General features: G+C 45.1%; 1 protein-coding gene across 3 annotated transcripts in view; it reads left to right on the forward strand.

Annotated features, from left to right (window-relative positions):
• MST1 (macrophage stimulating 1) overlaps nt 1–21,046 on the forward strand; it is a 506,796-nt gene that overhangs the window by 420,465 nt on the left and 65,285 nt on the right. For all 3 annotated transcript variants that reach the window (XM_086938776.1, XM_086938778.1, XM_086938777.1), the window contains exons 16-17: nt 13,097–13,240; nt 17,856–17,962. In XM_086938776.1, coding sequence (XP_086794902.1) covers nt 13,097–13,240; nt 17,856–17,962 — 251 coding nt within the window. The remainder of the gene's footprint in view (nt 1–13,096; nt 13,241–17,855; nt 17,963–21,046) is intronic.

Consider the following 21,046-nt stretch of genomic DNA (forward strand, 5'->3'; position numbering starts at 1 on the left):
AGCTCCGGAACCGGTGGATATCTTCGACGAGGAGGTTCCGCTCGTTCCCGAAGAAGATTCTGATGATCTCCAAATCGTATCAGAGGCAGACGACTCAGATGAGTCTATACCATCGGGTCAGCGCATGAGTACTACTGCCCCTGCACCACACACAGTACCCAGATTGAAGGCAAAGGTCAACACTCCGCCTCCGGGGCCCAGTTGCGACCGAAAAACCACTTTGACAGCCCCGCCATCGAGCCCGGTTCCGAAAAAAGTAACTAAGCCTTCCGGTAGCTCGGTACTGAGCAAGCCACACGTGCCGATCCCACCAGCTCCCTCGGCACTGAAACTGAAAGAAGTCTCGGCTCCGAAACCGTCGACTTCTAAAGACGAGACCAGCTTCCACTCCAAAGACATCGTCTTCGGTGCCGAAACCGACAAGACCTGATTCCGACGCGGTCTACTACACCGAAAACAACACCTTCGGTGCCGAAGACTACGCCAAAGGACACTGTACCACCTCCTAAGGCTAAAGTCAAGCAGCAACCTCGTCCGATACCGAAAAAATCGGCGCTGTCAAAGGTTCCACAAGGAGAAGAACTTTTCCAGCCAGATCCTCCGCAAAAGAAGATCTACATTGACCCAAAGACAGGTCAGGTGTCCACTACACCACACAAGAAGAGGAAGGCAGATGAAACATCCACTCCTGTGGTTCCTGCCAAGAAGAAAGACTCTGCCACATCCCCTATGCACCCTTCTTCACCTATACTTCCTTCCCCTTCATCTCGTCATCCTCTTAATATTTCACCACAGATGTCTCCTGCACATTCTCCTCTTTTATCTTCACACTTACCTCAAAATGATGATGAGTATAGTTTAGGAAGAGGGATAGACCCAGATGAGCCTTTACCATACCCTACAGATGATACAGTCTGGGAGTACCCAAACCCACAGGATATACCAGATATTCCTGACCCACAGTCATACCCATCCAAACCTTCTCCCCCAAAAGATAACATTGGCTTTGGGCACCTATTGAACAGAGCTGCCATTTACCATGGGGTAACTATGCATTCTGATGAGGCAGAGGAAGATTTTTTATTAGACACATTTGAACAATCTCAAAGATCTGTGCAAATTTTTCCTATGATCAAAGGGGTCATCAACATGCTCCAGAGGTCTTTAAAGATCCTGTACGTACTAGGATTTTAAACCCTAGAATAGAGAAAAAATATAGGCCTGCACCTGCAGATCCAATCTACATTAAAGGACAACTACCATTAGACTCACTAGTTGTTTCAAATGCTAGAAAGAGAGCAAACTCACAAACTTCAAGTGAGGCACCCCCACCTGACAAAGAATCCAAGGTCATAGATGCCTCAGGCAAAAGAATAGCTGCGCAAGATACCAACATATGGCGTATAGCTAATACACAAGCCCTCCTTTCCCGATATGATAGGGCTCATTATGATCAGTTAGAAAAACTGCTACAACATCTACCTGACCAATATAAGGCACAGGCAAATGATCTGATACAAGAAGGCAAGCTTATATCTAATGCCTCAATCAAGTGCGCACTAGATGTAGCAGATACTGCATCTAGAGCTGTGAATACTAGTGTCGTACTTAGAAGACATGCGTGGCTACGCATTTCAGGATTTAAACAGGTAGTCCAAACTACCATTTTAAATCAACCATTTAATCAAAACCAATTGTATGTACCAGAAGTAGACACAGCACTTGAAAAAATGAAAAAGGATACAGACACTGCCAAATCTATGGGAGCTTTACAGTCCACACAAACTAGAGGTTCCTTTCGTCGCTCCTTCTATAGAGGGGGCTCCAAGCAAACCGGTGCATACAACACAACATCCTTCAAATCTAACACACAAACATCCTCTAACAAGGGATATTTTAGAGGAGGATATAGAGGGAATAACAACAAAGGAAGAGGTCGGGGTAACAATAGTAATCAAACCTCTTCTGCCACAAAACAGTGACTTCCCCCTGCTCCCCCAACAGCATTCCACTCCTGTGGGTGGGGCAGATTAACGCAAGTCCTGCCTGTCTGGAACTCCATCACAACAGACAGGTGGGTAAGACAGATTATCCAGTATGGTTACTGCCTAGAACTTACAGCAACCCCTCCACACATTTCCACCCAGGCAGCGTCCAATGTCTACAGAACACCTTACTCTGCTCAAACAAGAAGTTCTATCACTTCTACAGAAGGACACAATACAAATAGTTCCTTTACATGAACAAGGAACAGGGGTTTACTCGCTGTACTTTCTAATTCCCAAGAAGGACAGGACACTAAGACCAATTCTCGACCTCAGGCCCCTCAATCATTAAGTACAATCAGATCATTTTCTTATATGATCACTTTACAACAAATGCTTCCACCTGCTGCAACAAGGCGATTTTCTTACAACACTAGACCTAAAGGACGCCTACTTCCACATTCCTATACATCCTGCTCACAGAAAGTATCTAAGGTTTGTACTGGAAGGACAACATTATCAGTTCAAAGTCCTTCCATTCGGAGTAACAACGGCACCAAGAGTATTCACAAAGTGCCTAGCAGTAGTAGCAGCACATCTCAGGAGACAACAAATACATGTCTTCCCTTATCTGGACGATTGGCTCATAAAAGCCAAGTCATTTAATCAGTGTGTCCAACACACACACATCAGACAATTCAAACATTGCACAACTTAGGGTTCACAATCAACTACACCAAGTTGCACCTCCAACCCTCTCACATACACCAGTATCTAGGGGCTACAATAAACACCTCTACAGCTCTAGCATATCCCAGTCCAGCAAGGATACAGAGCATTCAAGCCTTAGTCACAGTCTTTCAACAGCAACAATCTCTGCAAGCCAGAGTGTTCATGAGACTAATAGGCTTGATGGCATCTTGAATCTTCAAACGTTCCTGTAACGGACTGCAAATGCGTCCGTTACAGGAATGTCTAGCTCAACAGTGGAACCAGGCTCAAGGGCAACTAACAGACCTGGTGTTGGTAGAAAGCTACGCACATCGCTCTCTGCAATGTTGGAACACCAAAAAATTGACAAAAGGGCGGCCGTTCCTCGAACCTGTTCCACAACTAGTGCTCACAGCAGGTACCTCCCCCTCCGCTTGGGATGACTCTTGGTGGCCAGAGGCCCTTGGAAAAGCACCCATTCCAACGGACCACGCACGGAACCTGGGCGTCATCCTGGACTCCTCACTCTCTATGAACAGACAAGTCAACGCCGTTTCATCATCATGCTTCAACATTCTTCGCATGCTCAAAAAAACATTTCGCTGGATCCCCACCGAAACCAGAAAAACAGTCACCCATGCACTGGTTACAAGCCGCCTGGACTACGGAAACACCCTATATGCTGGTATCACCACAAAACTCCAGAAAAACTCCAACGCATCAGCCAGACTCATACTAGACATCCCGCGTAAAGACCACATCTCTAGTCACCTGAAAAACCTCCACTGGCTCCCCGTCAATAAGAGGATTACTTTCCGCCTCCTAACCCACGCACACAAAACACTTTACGAACTTGGACCCGAATGCCTCAACACACGACTTTCCTTCTACACCCGCTCTCGCCAGCTACGATCTTCCAACCAAGCCCTTGCTACCGTACCTCGCATCAATAAAACCACCCTGGGAGGTAGATCCTTCTCCTACCTCGCAGCTAAAACCTGGAACTCACTCCCCACTCACCTTCGTCTCACTCAGAACCACCTAACATTCAGAAAGCAACTTAAAACTTGGATATTTGACAAGTAATTCCCCACCCTTCTTCAAGCGCCTTGAGACCCTCCGGGTATGTAGCGCGCTATACAAATCTTTTTGACTTGACTTGACTCATCCCTCACAGGATGGGGAGCTCATCTCCCACATCATACAACTCAAGGACAATGGAACAGTCAACAAACATTGTTCCATATCAACCATCTAGAGCTGCTAGCAATATTCTTAGCACTCAAAACATTTCATGTACAAGTACAGAACAAAGCTGTCTTGATCCGGACAGACAACATGACAGCCATGAATTATATACAAAAACAGGGGGGGAGGGGGGGCACTCTCTACAACTGACCCAGAACATTTGGAGATGGGCCATTCCACAAAACATATATCTGTTGGCAGAGCACCTTCCAGGAGTTCACAATCAGATAGCAGACACAACAAATTCATGAATGAGAACTACATCCGCAGGTTCTTCAACCATTCTTTCACAAGTGGTGTAATCCAGGCATAGATCTGTTCGCCACACATGAAAATGCAAAATGCCCAACCTTCGCCGCCAGGTTTCCACACCCGCGGTCCAAGGGCAATGCGATATGGATGAACTGGTCAGGCAGATTTGCATACGCTTTTCCACCACTACCACTAATACCATTAGTAGTACGAAAGCTCAGACAACAATCTCTCAAGCTAATCCTAGTAGCTCCCACATGGGCACGCCAACCGTGGTTCACCACACTGCTAGAACTATCTCTAGTTCCACACCAAAAGCTACGACTGACTCCATCCCTGCTAACACAGAACCATGGAGACATCCGACATCCAGACCCAAATCAACTGAATTTGGCGATCTGGCTCCTGAAGTCTTAGAGTTTGGTTATCTTAACCTACCACCAGACTGTATGAACATTATTAAAGAGCCCAGGAGACCTACTACCAGAGCTTGTTATGCTGCTAAATGGAAGCGATTTGCCATTTATTGCAAAAATAACCAAATTGATCCCCTGGATGCTTCCATCCAAAATATAATTTGTTACCTTTTACATTTACAAAGGTGTAACTTGGCATATTCATCCATACGCCTGCACCTTGCAGCAATTGCAGCATATTTACAAAATAGACAACATTTATCTCTTTTCAGAGTGCCTGCAATTAGGCATTTATGGAAGGATTAAAAAGAATCATCCCTCCCAGGTTCCCACCTTCTCCAGTATGGAACCTAAACGTTGTTCTTACAAGACTCATGAGCCTTTTGAGCCTTTACATAAATGTGAACTGCAATTCCTCACATGGAAAACAGCTTTCCTTATTGCTATTACCTCTCAGAAGAGTAAGTGAGATAAAAGCATTTACAATACAAGAACCATTTTTACAACTACATCGTAACAAAGTGGTTTTAAGAACTAATCCAAAATTCCTTCCAAAAGTAATAACTCCTTTTCATTTAAACCAATCTGTCCAGTTACCTTTGTTTTTCCAAAACGCAGACTCTGTGGCAGAAAGGGCTCTACACACATTAGATGTTAAAATAGCTCTTCTCTACTATATAGATAGGACTAAGTCTTTTCGAAAAACAAAACAACTTTTGTGTCTTTCTCTCCACCGCATAAAGGCAACCCCATCTCTAAAGGTGGGATTGCAAGGTGGATTGTAAAATGTATACAAATATGCTAGCAAAAAGTACATTAACAGTTCCTCCTAGAGCCCACTCAACACGCAAACTAGGAGCCTCTATGGCTTTCTTAGTGAACATTCTCCTAGAAGACATATGCAAAGCAGCAACATGGTCTACAACAAACACCTTCACTAAAAACTACTGTGTTGATGTGCAAGCCAAGCAGCAAGATGCAGTAGGCCAAGCTGTCCTTAAAACTCTTTTTCAAAGTACTGCAACAGATACAGGTGACCACCGCTAGGGGAAGACACTGCTGCACACTCGATGCAAAGTGTAGTATCTGCCGCTCAAATGCCTCGAATGGAAAATGCTACTTACCAGTATGCATCTGTTCTTGGCATGTAGAGCTGCAGATCACTACACTCCCCCCGCCTCCCCGGGACTTGTATCTGTTCCAGTTTTTATCTTACTTAGATGCACACGCATGGACATCTTTTTCTTTACTTCTACTAACTCCATCATTTCCCATCATGGCGAAAAACAATCTAAGGATGGAGCCAATGCCCATACCCACTATTGTCCAAGGGAGGAGTCACCTATCTCGTGACTACAAAGACTTCTTCCAAGAAGACAACATGCAATCATCCAAGCCCAACACCAGGTGGCGATCTAATGCAAAGTGTAGTGATCTGCAGCTCTACATGCCAAGAACAGATGCATACTGGTAAGTAGCATATTCCTTAATTGTACATGCATTTGAGACCTAAAACGAATTCAAGTCGGGTATTTTCCTACAAAAACGAACTGGGAATGTCTACAATGTTTGTATTTTTTATGTACTTTAGCTATGTACTTTTATGATCTTAAATGGAAAGATCTAATAAAGTTTTAGAATCAAATTGTGTAATTATGACATTTGTCTTTTAATGCAATGTCTTTCACTCTATTAGGTAAGTGTACTTTTTTAAGTATGTTTATGATAGCAATTAAATTAGCCAGTAAAGTCACACAAAAAACAAGCATTGGAAATGCAATAGGTCTCGCATTAGGAAAGTTTGAGCTATTGGTCTTATAAATGCCTTATTTTTTATTTATGTGTTGTTTTTTAAAATAGCTAAGCTTATAGCTTTGTCATTTACAATGCCAATAGTTATAACTTTCGCAAATGTGACACCTATAGCATTTGTAATGCAACATGTTTTGTATTTACGTGACTTAGATGTATTGATATAACAAATAACAATGGCTTTTAATTTTTTTAAATAATTAATACTTAAATAATTTATTTAATTTGTAATGTCAATAGCTTAAACTTTTGTAAATAACTTTTGTGAAGATTATGTTCAGTGTTTTTTATTGTGACGAAAATCCAAGAACAAAAGTGAAATATTAACATCGTAATAAAGCTTGAAAGCTTGAAAACAGCTTGAAACATTGAAAGAACATATTTGAACCAGTGATGCTGTGGTTGCTCTGAGTGATGCTGTGGTTGCGCTGAGTGATGCTGTGGTTGCGCTGAGTGATGCTGTGGTTGCGCTGAGTGATGCTGTGGTTGCGCTGAGTGATGCTGTGGTTGCCCTGAGTGATGCTGTGGTTGCCCTGAGTGATGCTGTGGTTGCCCTGAGTGATGCTGTGGTTCCGCTGAGTGATGCTGTGGTTCCGCTGAGTGATGCTGTGGTTCCGCTGAGTGATGCTGTGGTTGCGCTGAGTGATGCTGTGGTTGCGCTGAGTGATGCTGTGGTTGCGCTGAGTGATGCTGTGGTTGCGCTGAGTGATGCTGTGGTTGCGCTGAGTGATGCTGTGGTGGTGCTGAGTGATGCTGTGGTGGTGCTGAGTGGGAGATGGGGAGAGGGAGAAAAAGGAGAGCAGGGAGAGGGTAAAGAGAGGGAGAGAGGCGAGAGAGGGGGAGAGAGGAGAGAGAGGTCGGAGACGGGGAGAGAGGCAGAGACGGGGAGAGAGGAGAGGGAAGAGAGGGAAAGGGAGAGAGGGAGAGGGAAGTGAGGGAAAGGGAGAGGGGGAAAGGGAGAGAGGGTAGAGGGAGAGAGGGAGGGTATGAAGAGAGGGGGAGGACGAGAGCGAAGGATGGAGGGGAGAGAGAGGGGAGGGAGGGAGGGAGGGAGAGAGAGGAGAGCAAGCAGAGGGGGAAATGGGGATGGGGAGAAAAAGGAGAGCAGGGGGAAGGTAAAGAGAGGGAGAGAGGATAGAGAGGGGGAGAGAGGAGAGAGAGAAGGAGAGGGTGAGAGAGGAGAGGAAAGTGAGGGAAAGGGAGAGAGGTAGACGGAGAGAGGGAGAGAGAGTGAGGGGAGGGAGAGAGAGAGAGGACAAGAGGGAGGGAGAGGAGAGGGAGTGGAGTGGAGTGAGAGTGGGAGAGAGAGAGAGAGAGGAGAGCAGGGAGAGGGATAGAGGAGGAGAGAGTGGGAACCATGTTATCGACTCCAGCACCATGAAACACCAGGAAGGCACGTTTGGTTTAGGAGCTTGATGCATAATAAAAAGAAAATCACAGACGCATTACTCCACTTTAAGGAGTAACGCGCATAATGATTTGGTCTAGTAGTTTGTGAAATATTGCTCTGTGTCACATATACACACACACGCCTAGTAAATATTTGTTTTGATTCATCTCAATGTTCTGCTTTAAACAGTGAATGTAACTGACAGTCTCACAGATGTCCTCGGCAAAATGAGTATGAGATACTGCATACATTTAAGACCACGTGTTTCCCACAAAGGCCGCTTGCCTTGCCACATCGATTTTTTTTTTATTGTTCTATTTATTAAAGATACATTAATACATAAAATAGCACATTACAGACAAGTTAAAAGAAAAGGAGACACGTCCTGGCGGCCGTGAAACTGAAAGCACGGCCGACCGGCCGTGAAAGCCTTTGGTGCAGCAGGGGGCGGAGCGGGAAGAGCTGCTGGCGGCACCAAGCTGGGCAACAGAAAAGGAGACACGGCCTAACGGCCGTGAAACTGAAAGCACGGCCGGCCGGCCGTGAAAGCCTTTGGTGCAGCAGGGGGCGGAGCGGGAAGAGCTGCTGGTGGCACCAAGCTGGGCAACAGAAAAGGAGACTCGGCCTGGCGGCCGTGAAACTGAAAGCACGTCCGTCCGGCCGTGAAAGCTGAAGAGAGAAAGAAGGAGCCATTGCTTGTGTGAATTATGTGGTGGTTTGGAGCAGTGGTACTGTCACGATCGAGCTATGGCTAGTGAGGATGTTCTGCCTGAAATAATGTTCTTGGTAAAAAAAAGGTAGTAGGAGAGAGAGTTCTGTACCTTTTATTTTTTAACAAATCTATAAAATATATAATGAGCGGACTTTGGCTTCACCCATAGGAGTAAATAATCTCTCACCTCATGCTATTGGCAATCTAGAGTACCATTCCACTTTCTAGGAAGTGCTTCCGTTGGAATGCCTGAGGAATTTATATTTGAAACATTCCCTGAACAGTCTTGCTGTCTGTCACATTTAATTCTTAATCTTCTGTTCGCATTCTACACAGAAAATTGTAATTTTTTCGCCCAGTATTGGCAAAGCAAACGGGGCAGGCTTTAATGTGATAAGCAGAATTTGTAAATGCCTAAGTTCACATGTGGTTTCACTTTAAAGCCAGGCTTATTGGCTTTGCCAATGCTTGCTTGTGTTAAACCGATGTATGCTGTCAATAGTTCCTTTCACAATGTGCATAAGAGTCTTTAAAGGGGACTGCATCAGGAAATATATTAATACTGACAAAGAAATGAGAAAACTCTCCCTTAGGTCCCATAATTGGCCTACCTCGACGTTCCCGAGTTTCCCTAAATTTTGTGCCCTGTTGTAGTTTCACTACAAAATGGTATTACTTCCTCGTGAGTGCCAGGTCGTGCTGAAAATGGATGTACAGTTTTCTCCCAAATTAGCTTTCAAACTACTTTGCTTCGGGTGTTAACAATGATTCTGCATTCTCAGAACAACTTAGGAGGGGAAGGAAAGCCCTGAGATGAATTGATCGCCTGCATGTAGGAGGCTTGTGGACTATGGAAAGTAATTGCAATGTTCATGACATTTAAGAGAAGTTTGCAAGAGATCGAACATCCGTGTAGCTTTGCACCTTCACTGTGGTGGAAGGAAGAGCTGACCCCGCCTTCAGGGTGGGGGCATAAGTCATTCAGGGGCGGCACTGGTTGCAGCAGTGATGTTTCTTCTGAAGTCTGATAGCACGAGGCGTTCAATGCCTTCCCTTGGGAGTGAAAGGTACCTCTGCCTCGAGCGTGTCACAAGGCCCCTCCCCTCCTTCAACAAGGGCACTAAAGAGCACATTACACTCTGCACACCTGCATACATGCTTTATGCCATTGCATATTTTCACGTGCATTTGTTTTAAAAAAGATATTTAAGCAAAACCAGGATGGCATAGGAAGGTGAAACCACAGTGAAGGAGCTTTGTGATTATAAAAGAAGTTGTTTTGTTGTTTAAAGTAATTGCTATAGTCAACCTGTGAAAAAGTAAAGTAAACTCAACACTGATCAACAGCACAGGCGTTTAATGCACAGGTGGAATGTGCATTACAAGAGGCGCACCTTTTAATCTAAAAAAAAAAAAGGTCCGCACACATAGGCCTGTCTTTCTTAAGCAGTCCTACGAGGTCAATAGCAAAGAGAGTCGCTTTTATATTAATCAGTGTGTTAAATATTAGAATTGCCCGATTATCATACCAAGGATCGTGACGCCTAACTTCCTTTTAATTGCATAAGATGCTACATAATCTGCCTTCTTTGCCGCATTATGTGTGCCCGGAGGAGAGGATGCTGGCGTGGTCCGGCCAGCTTCTCAATCATACTATTGATAGTGGCACTCGCGCGTGGAGGCTGAGGGAATATTGCAGATTGAGAGGGTCTGTCAAGGGCGTCACTCGCAGCGAACGGATTCTTGCCTGCCGAGTTTAATTGTAATGACATTGAGGCTTAAAGCTCACACACAAGACGGCGTCCTGCTTCCATCTCCCTCCACATTCGGCTGATGTACTTCACGGGACACCATCAGCCTGCTGAACTTCAGGCAAAACAAGAGGGCAGACCAGGGGTGGGAGAGAGATGTATTGGGGGGTTGGGGGTGTAAAGAAAACACAGAGGAGGAGAGGGGAGAAGGAAACAGAGGGCCTGCCCCGAGCTGAACAAGAAAGGAACCCCTTCAGGAGTAGAGGCAAGGAGATAGACTAGGGGTGCCCGATTGCCCCTGCTACACGGAGGTCAGGGGTCACAAAGACAGCAGCAAGAGGCCAAATAAGGCAGGGTCTGAGAGCTGTGTTTGCTTTCTGGAGTTTGCCTTTTCCGCCCTTCAGCACCAGACAGAGACACGGCCTGCCGGCCGTGAAAGTACGCCCGGCCGGCCGGCCGTGAATAATTAGGGGAAGAGCAGCCAGGAGAGAGCAGGAGCGGAGGCGCCAAGCTGGGGAACAGATGGCTGGTGATTTGATGCTGTGCACGCGCATTTTATAAAAGCGCACGGGCACAGCATCAAATCGCCAGTTTAGTTAAACCTCTGTTTAAGCTCCTATAGTTTAGCTCCGCTCAATGCGCATGCGCATTGAGAGGCGAGACCTAAAAAAGGATTTTCAAAAATTGGCTTCTATATACATCCCTGCAACAGGAGTTACAAAAATGTCAAAAATCGAAAACATAACTTGTACTTCCTGAAATGGTTGCCAACCCTGAGAACCTTGTAAAGGTAATGCACTTGGCAGCAGCAGTTGAGCAGTACATCATCTATTGTGAAAAACGGAGGAACAGATTTGAAAAACAACATTTTAAAGCATCGGTTTCATATTAACTGAATAAAAAAATCGGGATAATAATGCCACCTACAGAAATTGAAGGAACAAAACAGGGTCTTGGCTCCTCAACAGTAAGGCTAAGCCTAATTAAACTACAACAACAACACAACTGCCAGTACTGGAAAAACGTTTTTTCTTTATCTAACAACTAACTGCTATGAATAAAACATGGCAGTCTATTCTCACTTTTGTCGGTGATTTATTTTAATCATTTTTTTTAAATCAGAACGCTTTTTCATTTTTTCAAAGACATTTCTGTGCATAAACAGATATAAATATACAAATTTCTACAAAATGTACAAAAAACCATGTGAAAGACAAATTCTTAATTCATAAACAACACAACCACACAAAACCTTTCTCACTACAGGCACTCAATTCGCATTCACACACATAAACAGAAACAAAAACAAAACAATACCTCTGAGGTATGGGTCGATGTCAACACAAAATATTTGCATTGCAAAAGGTTAGAAAAGTTAAATAAATCCCAGATTTACAAAGGTTCCAACAGTTAGAACAATTATATTCAGTCTTAAACCAGTTTTTCTAATCTATTTATGTTGTTGACAGTTGACCGTAAAAGATCGACGCGTTTCGAACTCCCTAATATACGGGGTTCTCCTCAGGATCAGTACGATTTCTTGGAACACCTATGTATGAGATCTCTCGGGGCTGGTGTAAGTGGTTGTTATGTGGACACTCACAAGCTCAGAAAGTCGCTTGGAGTGTCCGGTGTGGGCGTTGATATTGCTTCACCGAGAACGCTTTCAAAGTTGGCCTGTGTCGTGCGGAAGGACCGACTGGATACACGGCGTTTGCGCTACACCCTTAAAGCCTGACAAGGCACCGTGCATCTGCTGCAGCCCTGAGACACCCGATCCTTTTACTGAAACACAGGCCAACTTTGAAAGCGTTCCCGGTGAAGCAATGTCAACGCCCACACCGGACACTCCAAGCGACTTTCTGAGCTTGCGAGTGTCCACATAACAACCACTTACACCAGCCCCGAGAGATATCATACATAGGTGTTCCAAGAAATCGTACTGATCCTGAGGAGAACCCCGTAAATTAGGGAGTTCGAAACGCGTCGATCTTTTACGGTCAACTGTCAACAATATAAATAGATTAGAAAAACTGGATTAAGACTGAATATAATTGTTCTAACTGTTGGAACCTTTGTAAATCTGGGATTTATTTAACTTTTCTAACCTTTTGCAATGTAAATATTTTGTGTTGACATCGACCCATACCTCAGAGGTATTGTTTTGTTTTTGTTTCTGTTTGTGTGTGAATGCGAATTGAGTGCCTGTAGTGAGTGGTTGTGTTGTTTATGAATTAAGAATTTGTCTTTCACATGGTTTTTTGTAAATTTTGTAGAAATTTGTATATTTTGTATATTTATATCTGTTTATGCACAGAAATGTCTTTGAAAAAATGAAAAAGCGTTCTGATTTTAAAAAAAATGATTAAAATAAATCACCAACAAAAGTGAGAATAGACTGCCATGTTTTATTCATAGCAGTTGGTTGTTAGATAAAGAAAAAACGTTTTTCCAGTACTGGCAGTTGTGTTGTTGTTGTAGTACCTACAGAGATTGAGGCTCCATTATGTTTTATGATTATCATATGAACTGTTGAATTTTTGTAATGTCCTAATTTCCTAAAGAATTGGGGGCAAGTTATGAAGCTGGAGCCTTCTGATAGACACCTACCCTGTTTGCTAATTAGAGATTATTTGTTTAGATAATTCTCTCAGATACCTACCAAACTCAAAAACATATATATTAGTTTGTGGTGATTTGGCCAAGGTGTTTAACCTGTGTAATATTTTATTTTTTACTCTTTTACTTACGCTTTAAACAGATGAGTGCACCCATGATGTAGTCCATGAGCGTCTGATGTATTATCTTTTTTTTCTTAGCAAAGCAGACCTTTCAGGCTACGAGGTATGGCTGGGAACGCTGTTCAAGAACCCTGGAAAAGATGATCCAGACAGGCAAGCTATCGGCATTTCAACAATTATGTGTGGGCCCGAGTCGCATCTGGTCATGTTAAAACTAGAAACGTAAGTTAGATCCATGTACCCTGAGCTGGTTCTAAGTTCAAAGGCTGTGAAACCACTCTAAATCAATTAGATCACAGGTCTTTGACAAAATGAATGTGCAACGCCTTTATAACCATTTCACTTTTCTTTTTTAATTTGTCTTACTTTTTTTCGAAGTTAGTTTAGTAAGTTGTAAAAGTGGATCATCCCATTACTATACCCTGATACCATTTTCTTTTTATCATCAGTTAATACTTTCGAGACCCTGGTTTACAGTTTCATTCTAAAGTGGTTACTGCTGTACAATGTATCCTTCTTACCACTTAGACTGGGAAAGGATTTTACTGTGAATATAAAGAGGGCGAAGAAGAAGCCGACAACCAACAAAGCTTTGGTTTAGCCCTAGGAGTACAAAAGAATCTCTTCTAAGCATGGGCGGAGTTCGCAGGAGTTGTGCGAAACTCAGCCACGCAACGCGGAGCTCCGCAAGCCGCAGAGTGTGTTGAATGCGCCAGATGTTTGTCCGCACTGTGCAGTCATCACGGATGGCACCATGCACATGGCAAGCGGGTTCTGGCTTTCCTTTCTGCCACTCGAGTAGATTTTTACTCAATCATCAGCTCTCAACGCGAACATACAGTTTCTCAATGCGAGCGGATGTAAGCATACGCGACCACTCGCAATGAGATATCTGACCCCCCTGTCGTTGAGAAATCTCGCCGGGAAGTTGATTTTCCACGCTCGCCAACTTGCCGTTGATGAACACGGAGTGCGGAAAACCCCAAGCGGAGTTCGCTGCCCAGGGTTAATCTCGTCTAGTAGCAGCAACTGTAAGACAATGTTGTTTCAACATGATGGTAATTGAAACATGTGTTCCTTCTTATTGAGGGTATAAATCGTGAATTTGGAGCTGTGGTGATTGCTGTTGATCAAATGAATAGCTTTTATTTCAGGTTTGTTGTCTACAGCTATGCACCAGATTCACGTCACTCTCCATTTGTGGCCTAACGAGTTATGATCACGTCAAGGCATGATCACGTGCAAGGAAATAAAATAACTACAGTGCCTGCCAACATTACAAACTAAGGGGCTCATTATGATCGCGGACGGACTTGAGTCCGTCCGCGACCATCGAGGAGGAGGGAACCTCCGCATGGCCTGCGGAGTTCCCTCCTGTCCAATTAGGATGTGACCGCCACCCTGGCGGTCACATCCTCTATTTTTTAACATTGCGGCGGGTGTGGCTTCAAGCTGCATCCGCCGCAATGTTAAAAATGCATACATTGCATTTGTATGCAGAAAGCTTTCTGAACTGCTCAACACTAATTTTGATGTACTGAGTCTAACCCATTTGCTCAGCTCTTGTTTCTTCCTTTTCTGTGATCCTGCTGAATGGTGAATATAAGGTTCTGCTGCGAGATAAGGATAACTTGTGATGTTAAATTATATATTTAAGAGTAAACCATAGGAGATGTAACCCACACCTGTAATTAGAAGTGAGGGTCCCAAGTGCTGAAATGGCCTGGCAACAGAGAAAGCTTAACAGTACTTTACCTTAAGGAAATACAAATAATTATTTTTTCCTGTTTTTACCCAATTATTCAATCTAGTGCTTCGAGACCCTCAGTTGTAAGCACGCTATATAAATCGAAATGCGAATAATGATTCCTTACTTCTTTTTTTACCCAGCATGCTGTTCTAGTGTCAAGGGTCTTTCTTTTGTAAAGATGTTCTCTAAATCCTACTTAGAACATACAAAGTTTCTTGCTACACATTTCATTAAATCTATTTTACTATAATCTATGGGGGTATGGTGAACCATATTATTCACTATAACACTTTAAATTCTAATTGTAACTTTTAACAGTGATTCCACAGACAAACTGTGCTACAATAGCAAGTGTATATTTCCCTCATCCAATAATGCATCTGTTTATCGGTCTGTTTGAGGTTGTTCTTTACCATGTCAGAGTGAGGCACCAGTGTTTACCCTCATTAACGCAGAGGAGATCGAACCTATTCTGTTGCTCTGTGGAACTTGCTTGAGACAGCAGGGCTATGCATTCTACCACGCCCTTCTGGAATAAATCCCCCATTGAGACACTTTAGTACACACAGAAAAAATATTATTTCCCAATGGCCATTTAGGAGCCTAGCTGGACGACAGATGCCTTGATGCACTGCAGATTGCTGCCATGTACTCCGACCAAACATTTAGGAAGACTAAACCAGTAGTAACCGTGAAAATGTTGTTGATGTAACCTATATTAGTGTCCTTAGTAGTCTAATGCGCTGCACACTCAGGTACTCAATAAGTTTGGAAATTTCCCCAAGACAAGATAGCACATAGGGAGGATGGGTTCAGTGAACAAAGTTACTTTTGCACAAAGATTTCTGGATTATTCTTTAAGTGGGAACTAATCCCAAGTGGTGGCCCCCTGAAGTTTCAGTGTCCTCATATCGGTTTTATGAGCATGAGAGTGAAAGTACCCATTAGAGAAAGTAATCGAGGGCGGGAGCAGATGCCAACATAGTTATAGCCAGAATGAAAGGCATTCGGATCATCACAGTTAGCTCTGGAAACTTTTGTGAGAAGCGAGACTCTGCGTTCAAAGATGGCGTTGGACACTCTGATTCCTGCTCCCTCTTGTGCATCTCCTTTAATTGTTTTTCTCAGAGATGAGCATGCTTAGACCCCACTGCCATAGTGTGATCGTTGGTGTAACTGGAAACTGCTTTATAATTTGCTTTACAATTGTTCCTACCTAGTTGTGCAAAGCTTTGCCCTTGAGGCTAACTGACTGGTTACAGTTAGCGAGCACTAAAGACTTCTTGTGCTTCCTTAAATAAGAACTCAGATAAAAGACTTAAACCCAATAAAGCTCATATTTCTTCCGCTTGGCCAGTACGGTCTACCTTGAGCTGGATCTTTCTTGTGACACGCAAATTATTGTTAGCCATGTAGACCATATCATCTATAAATTCAGTGAAGTCATAGCATTGCCCTTACATCTCGGTCATGTAACAAATGGTTCTTCGCAATTGGTCTCTAGAAATTGTGTTCTCTGGAGTGGGAGATATTACGGCAAGGAGTTCAAAGAAAGCTGTGTCCTTGAAGCAGATGAGTAGATAGATACTTTGTAGAAGCAGATCCTCCTTTTGCAATGCATCAACACTGAGTAACACTCATAGTAAAGTTCTTTAACATCTGCCTGCTCATGACGGAACCACGCCGTCATGAGCCACGGGCGGCGTGTGCTCATGACGGCGTGGTTCCATCACGTGGCTGCGCTCCGCCCATGCAGCATTCATTCCCCGCCTGTGCGGGCGAATAAATGAGCGGGTGGGGCCGTGACGGAACCACGCCGTCATGAGCACACGCCGCCCGTGACTCATGGCGGCGAGGTTCCGTCACGAGCACAGCGGCGCCGCGCTCACCCCCCACCCCTCTGCGCCACGGCCAAGGGGTTAAACGCCAGCACTATTGGTGCTAACTAGATGCACCCTTACTTGTTGCTGCACTGCAACAGTCCCAAGTCACAAAGAAAAGTACCAAATCTGCATCAGTACTAATAATCCTCGTAAAAGTGAAGCATAAGTCTAAATTTTGGAATTGACAGGCATTCTCAGTAGGGCACATGGAAAGGACTCCATACCCGAGGGCATATTACTGGCAATGCAATGTCACATGTTTCCCTCACTCCCAGCCCCCCTCCCCCTTCTGCGGTGTTGTACATAGTGTACAGTTATATATTGAGAAAATTCAGCTCTATGAACAAATGCATTCTTTTTTTCCTCCATGGGGAATTAAATGTTCCCTGTGGAGAAACCCATTGCCACCCCCCCTCAAAGTTTGGAAGTGATGCGTTCCCTTCCATCCTTAGATGCGGAGTTATTCCAATTCTGGCCATTTCTATGGTAGAAACAGGTCATATTTGTGGGGCCAACACTAACAAGTTTGTTGGTGTTCACAAACCTTCAAGACAAGTCACACCTTGTCCTAAACACTACCCAGTTTTCATGGTTTATACTACTGCAGATTTATTCACACGTATGGTGGAGAAATCTGCAGTTGCAAAACCATTTACATCTGTAAGTAATCCTTCGGTGTATTCCTGACAGCATAGATGAGATCATTTTCATTCATAAATTGAGGTTTGCAGCCGAAAATGGCTTTGTGACTCGTAAGACAGCAGTGTTGTTTCTCTAAGTGTTTTAGAAGGGAGACCTACGGTTCACATTTTAAGGGAAATCTGCCATGTCCTTGGCTCCCAGATGTACTAAAATCGATCAAATAAACTGTTACACGGTATAATAAAACAATTCCTATTACATTAAAAAGAAAATAAATCCTTTGCAAATGTAGACGATAAAGTATTAACTGCTCAATGGTTGTGGTAAGCATTATTGGCAATGTAACTTGAAACTAGCTATATAAATGGAATGAATTAACATGTATAATATATTGGCTCACCTCTTCTGCACCCCATGGTTTGTGTTCCGATTTTTAAAATGTTTTATACGAGGCACTTTTTTTAACTTGCAGAAAGCAAGCCTAGTCAAGTGTGTTCAAATATATAGAAATGTATGTTAATTTAAATTGAAAGGTGTTAAATGTACTTGTTTCTCTTGGCAGCCCTGCAGTCCTAAACAGCCGAGTAGCCATCATCTGCCTTCCCCCTGCGCGGTATATTGTACCTCAAAATACTGAATGCGAGATTGCAGGATGGGGGGAAACTAAAGGTATGCAACTTCCAATGGAACGTTTGTTTGGCTGATATTGTAAGTCTTCTCAAACATGGGTTTTATTGCGCACCTTGGTTATACGAGGAACATATAAACTTCAAATGCCGCTTGATGATATTGTACAATTTTTTGCAATAAATTACCATGGCAGTTTGTAATGCCACTTTGCTCTATTATGCAAAGACACCATATTTGCAGTCCTTAGAATTTATTTGATAAACTGAGGTGTTTAGAGCGCTGTAGACTTTGGTTGCCTCAATTAATCTTTTGAACTGATAGACCTGAAAACAAAGATTTGCAACAGAAAAAAACGACTGAGGATTTTATCTATTGACTACTGGGCACAAAACTGGGTGCTGCAGATTCAAATCACAGTGGCCATTCCACCCCCCCCCCCCAAGTCAGATGACTCAAGGTTTTGAGATTCAATCATATGAGGAAGGTATCTAAAATGCCAGTAGGCTACTTATGGCGCAGAGCACTCCAGAAGGCATGTTTAACATTACGTGCGACTATAGGGTAATTGAGCGTTCGTATCTCTGCCTCGTAATTTGTATTTCTGTATTTTCGGCCGTTTTCGCCTCTGTTATTGTGCTGTGCCCCTGATTTTGTATTTTTGTATTTTCTGCCGTTTTTGCCTCTGTTATTGTGCTGTGCCCCTGATTGTCCGCTGCTATCCCCCTGCCTTTGTTTGTTTAGCTGACCCCCTAGCGCTTCAGCCCCCGTTCCCCGCTCCCTGCCGCTGCTCCCCCGCGGCCGCCCGCTCTCCACTTGGTCCCTCTCCCATTCGCCACCCCGCTACCACCTCCCAGCTGCTCCTCCCTCCCACTGGGCACTTAAGGACTCGGCCGTGCGACGGGGAGCTGTGACCGGCCTGACCTCGTTGGTGCCGGTCACTCAACCCGCCGCATGGCTCCTCCCGAGGTCACCCGGTCCCCCTGCTGCCACCGCCTGCTCGTTGCCACATTGCTTCCGCAGTGCCCCTGAATCTGCTCTTGAGCGTTCGTATCTCTGCCTCGTAATTTGTGTTTCTGTATTTTCTGCCGTTTTCGCCTCTGTTATTGTGCTGTGCCCCTGATTTTGTATTTTTGTATTTTCTGCCGCTTTTGCCTCTGTTATTGTGCTGTGCCCCTGATTGTCCGCTGCTATCCCCCTGCCTTTGTTTGTTTAGCTGACCCCCTAGCGCTTCAGCCACCGTTCCCCGCCCCCTCTCCACTTGGTCCCTCTCCCATTCGCCACCCCGCTCCCACCTCCCAGCTGCTCCTCCCTCCCTTTTCTGAATCATTTTTGTCCACCATAAGCGTGGAAGGGTATACTCAGATGTGAGTCCCTAGCTCATTGCACCATCAGGATTCAAGCAAGCCGGGCCGAAGACGGCTGAAATGCCAGAAACCGGTCCCCGGTAGCTTTTTTCCTTCCCAGTATAAGAATTGGCTTGGTAGTTTGGTCTGCCCTGTTCCCATGATGCACTGGGCCAGGGTCGGACTAATTTGCATATAGCCAAGTTCTGAGCTGGGATGGTGCAGTGAGCTGAAAAACGGTGATGGATCAAGCCCTGATCTTTGGACTGGGTAAGAGTGGTCTGCTTAATTCAGACACTCTGTTCATCACCACCCCCTTTTCTGAATCATTTTTGTCCACCATAAGCGTGGAAGGTTATACTCAGATGTGAGTCCCTAGCTCATTGCACCATCAGGATTCAAGCAAGCAGGGCCGAAGACGGCTGAAATGCCAGAAACCGGTCCCCGGTAGCTTGTTTCCTTCCCAGTATAAGAATTGCTTGGTAGTTTGGTCTGCCCTGTTCCCATGATGCACTGGGCCAGGGTCGGACTAATTTGCATATAGCCAAGTTCTGAGCTGGGATGGTGCAGTGAGCTGAAAAACGGTGATGGATCAAGCCCTGATCTTTGGACTGGGTAAGAGTGGTCTGCTTAATTCAGACACTGTTCATCACCACCCCCTTTTCTGAATCATTTTTGTCCACCATAAGCGTGGAAGGGTATACTCAGATGTGAGTCCCTAGCTCATTGCACCATCAGGATTCAAGCAAGCCGGGCCGAAGACGGCTGAAATGCCAGAAACCGGTCCCCGGTAGCTTGTTTCCTTCCCAGTATAAGAATTGGCTTGGTAGTTTGGTCTGCCCTGTTCCCATGATGCACTGGGCCAGGGTCGGACTAATTTGCATATAGCCAAGTTCTGAGCTGGGATGGTGCAGTGAGCTGAAAAACGGTGATGGATCAAGCCCTGATCTTTGGACTGGGTAAGAGTGGTCTGCTTAATTCAGACACTCTGTTCATCACCACCCCCTTTTCTGAATCCTCCCTCCAACTGGGCACTTAAGGACTCAGCCGTGCGACGGGGAGCTGTGACCAGCCTGACCTCGTCAGTGCTGGTCGCTCAACCCGCCGCGTGGCTCCTCCCGAGGTCACCCGGTCCCCCTGCTGCCATCACCTGCTCGTTGCCACATTGCTTCCGCAGTGCCCCTGAATCTGCTCTTGAGCGTTCGTATCTCTGCCTCGTAATTTGTATTTCTGTATTTTCTGCCGTTTTCGCCTCTGTTATTGTGCTGTGCCCCTGATAGTCCGCTGCTATCCCCCTGCCTTTGTTTGTTTAGCTGACCCCCTAGCGCTTCAGCCGCCGTTCCCCGCTCCCTGCCGCTGCTCCCCCGCGGCCCCTCCCCCTCTCCACTTGGTCCCTCTCCCATTCGCCACCCCGCTCCCACCTCCCAGCTGCTCCGCCCCCCCGACTCGCCATTTATGGCAGAGTCCGCGCAGCGTTCACGCGCAGCGGGCGTGCCGATTGTGCGCCGAAGGCGCGCCAAAGGCAAGCCCGTCTGCGCCCGGACCGCGCCCAGCGCCAGGACCTCTGGCCTCCACCGATGCAAGACGATCCGTCAGACCTACGACGCCGCTGCCCTCAACGCACTCAATGCCGGCCGGATCCCCACCTGCTGCCAGGCCGCCCCGAAACGCATACACGGCCCATTCACCTATAGAACCTGCAAGTCCACCTGCCTCCGAACCTGCACCACACCCGCCAAGCCAAACACCAGCAACACCCTCAAGTGCATCCTGCTCAACA

This window comes from Lissotriton vulgaris, chromosome 9, assembly GCF_964263255.1.
Source record: "Lissotriton vulgaris chromosome 9, aLisVul1.2, whole genome shotgun sequence".
NCBI lineage: Eukaryota > Metazoa > Chordata > Amphibia > Caudata > Salamandridae > Lissotriton > Lissotriton vulgaris.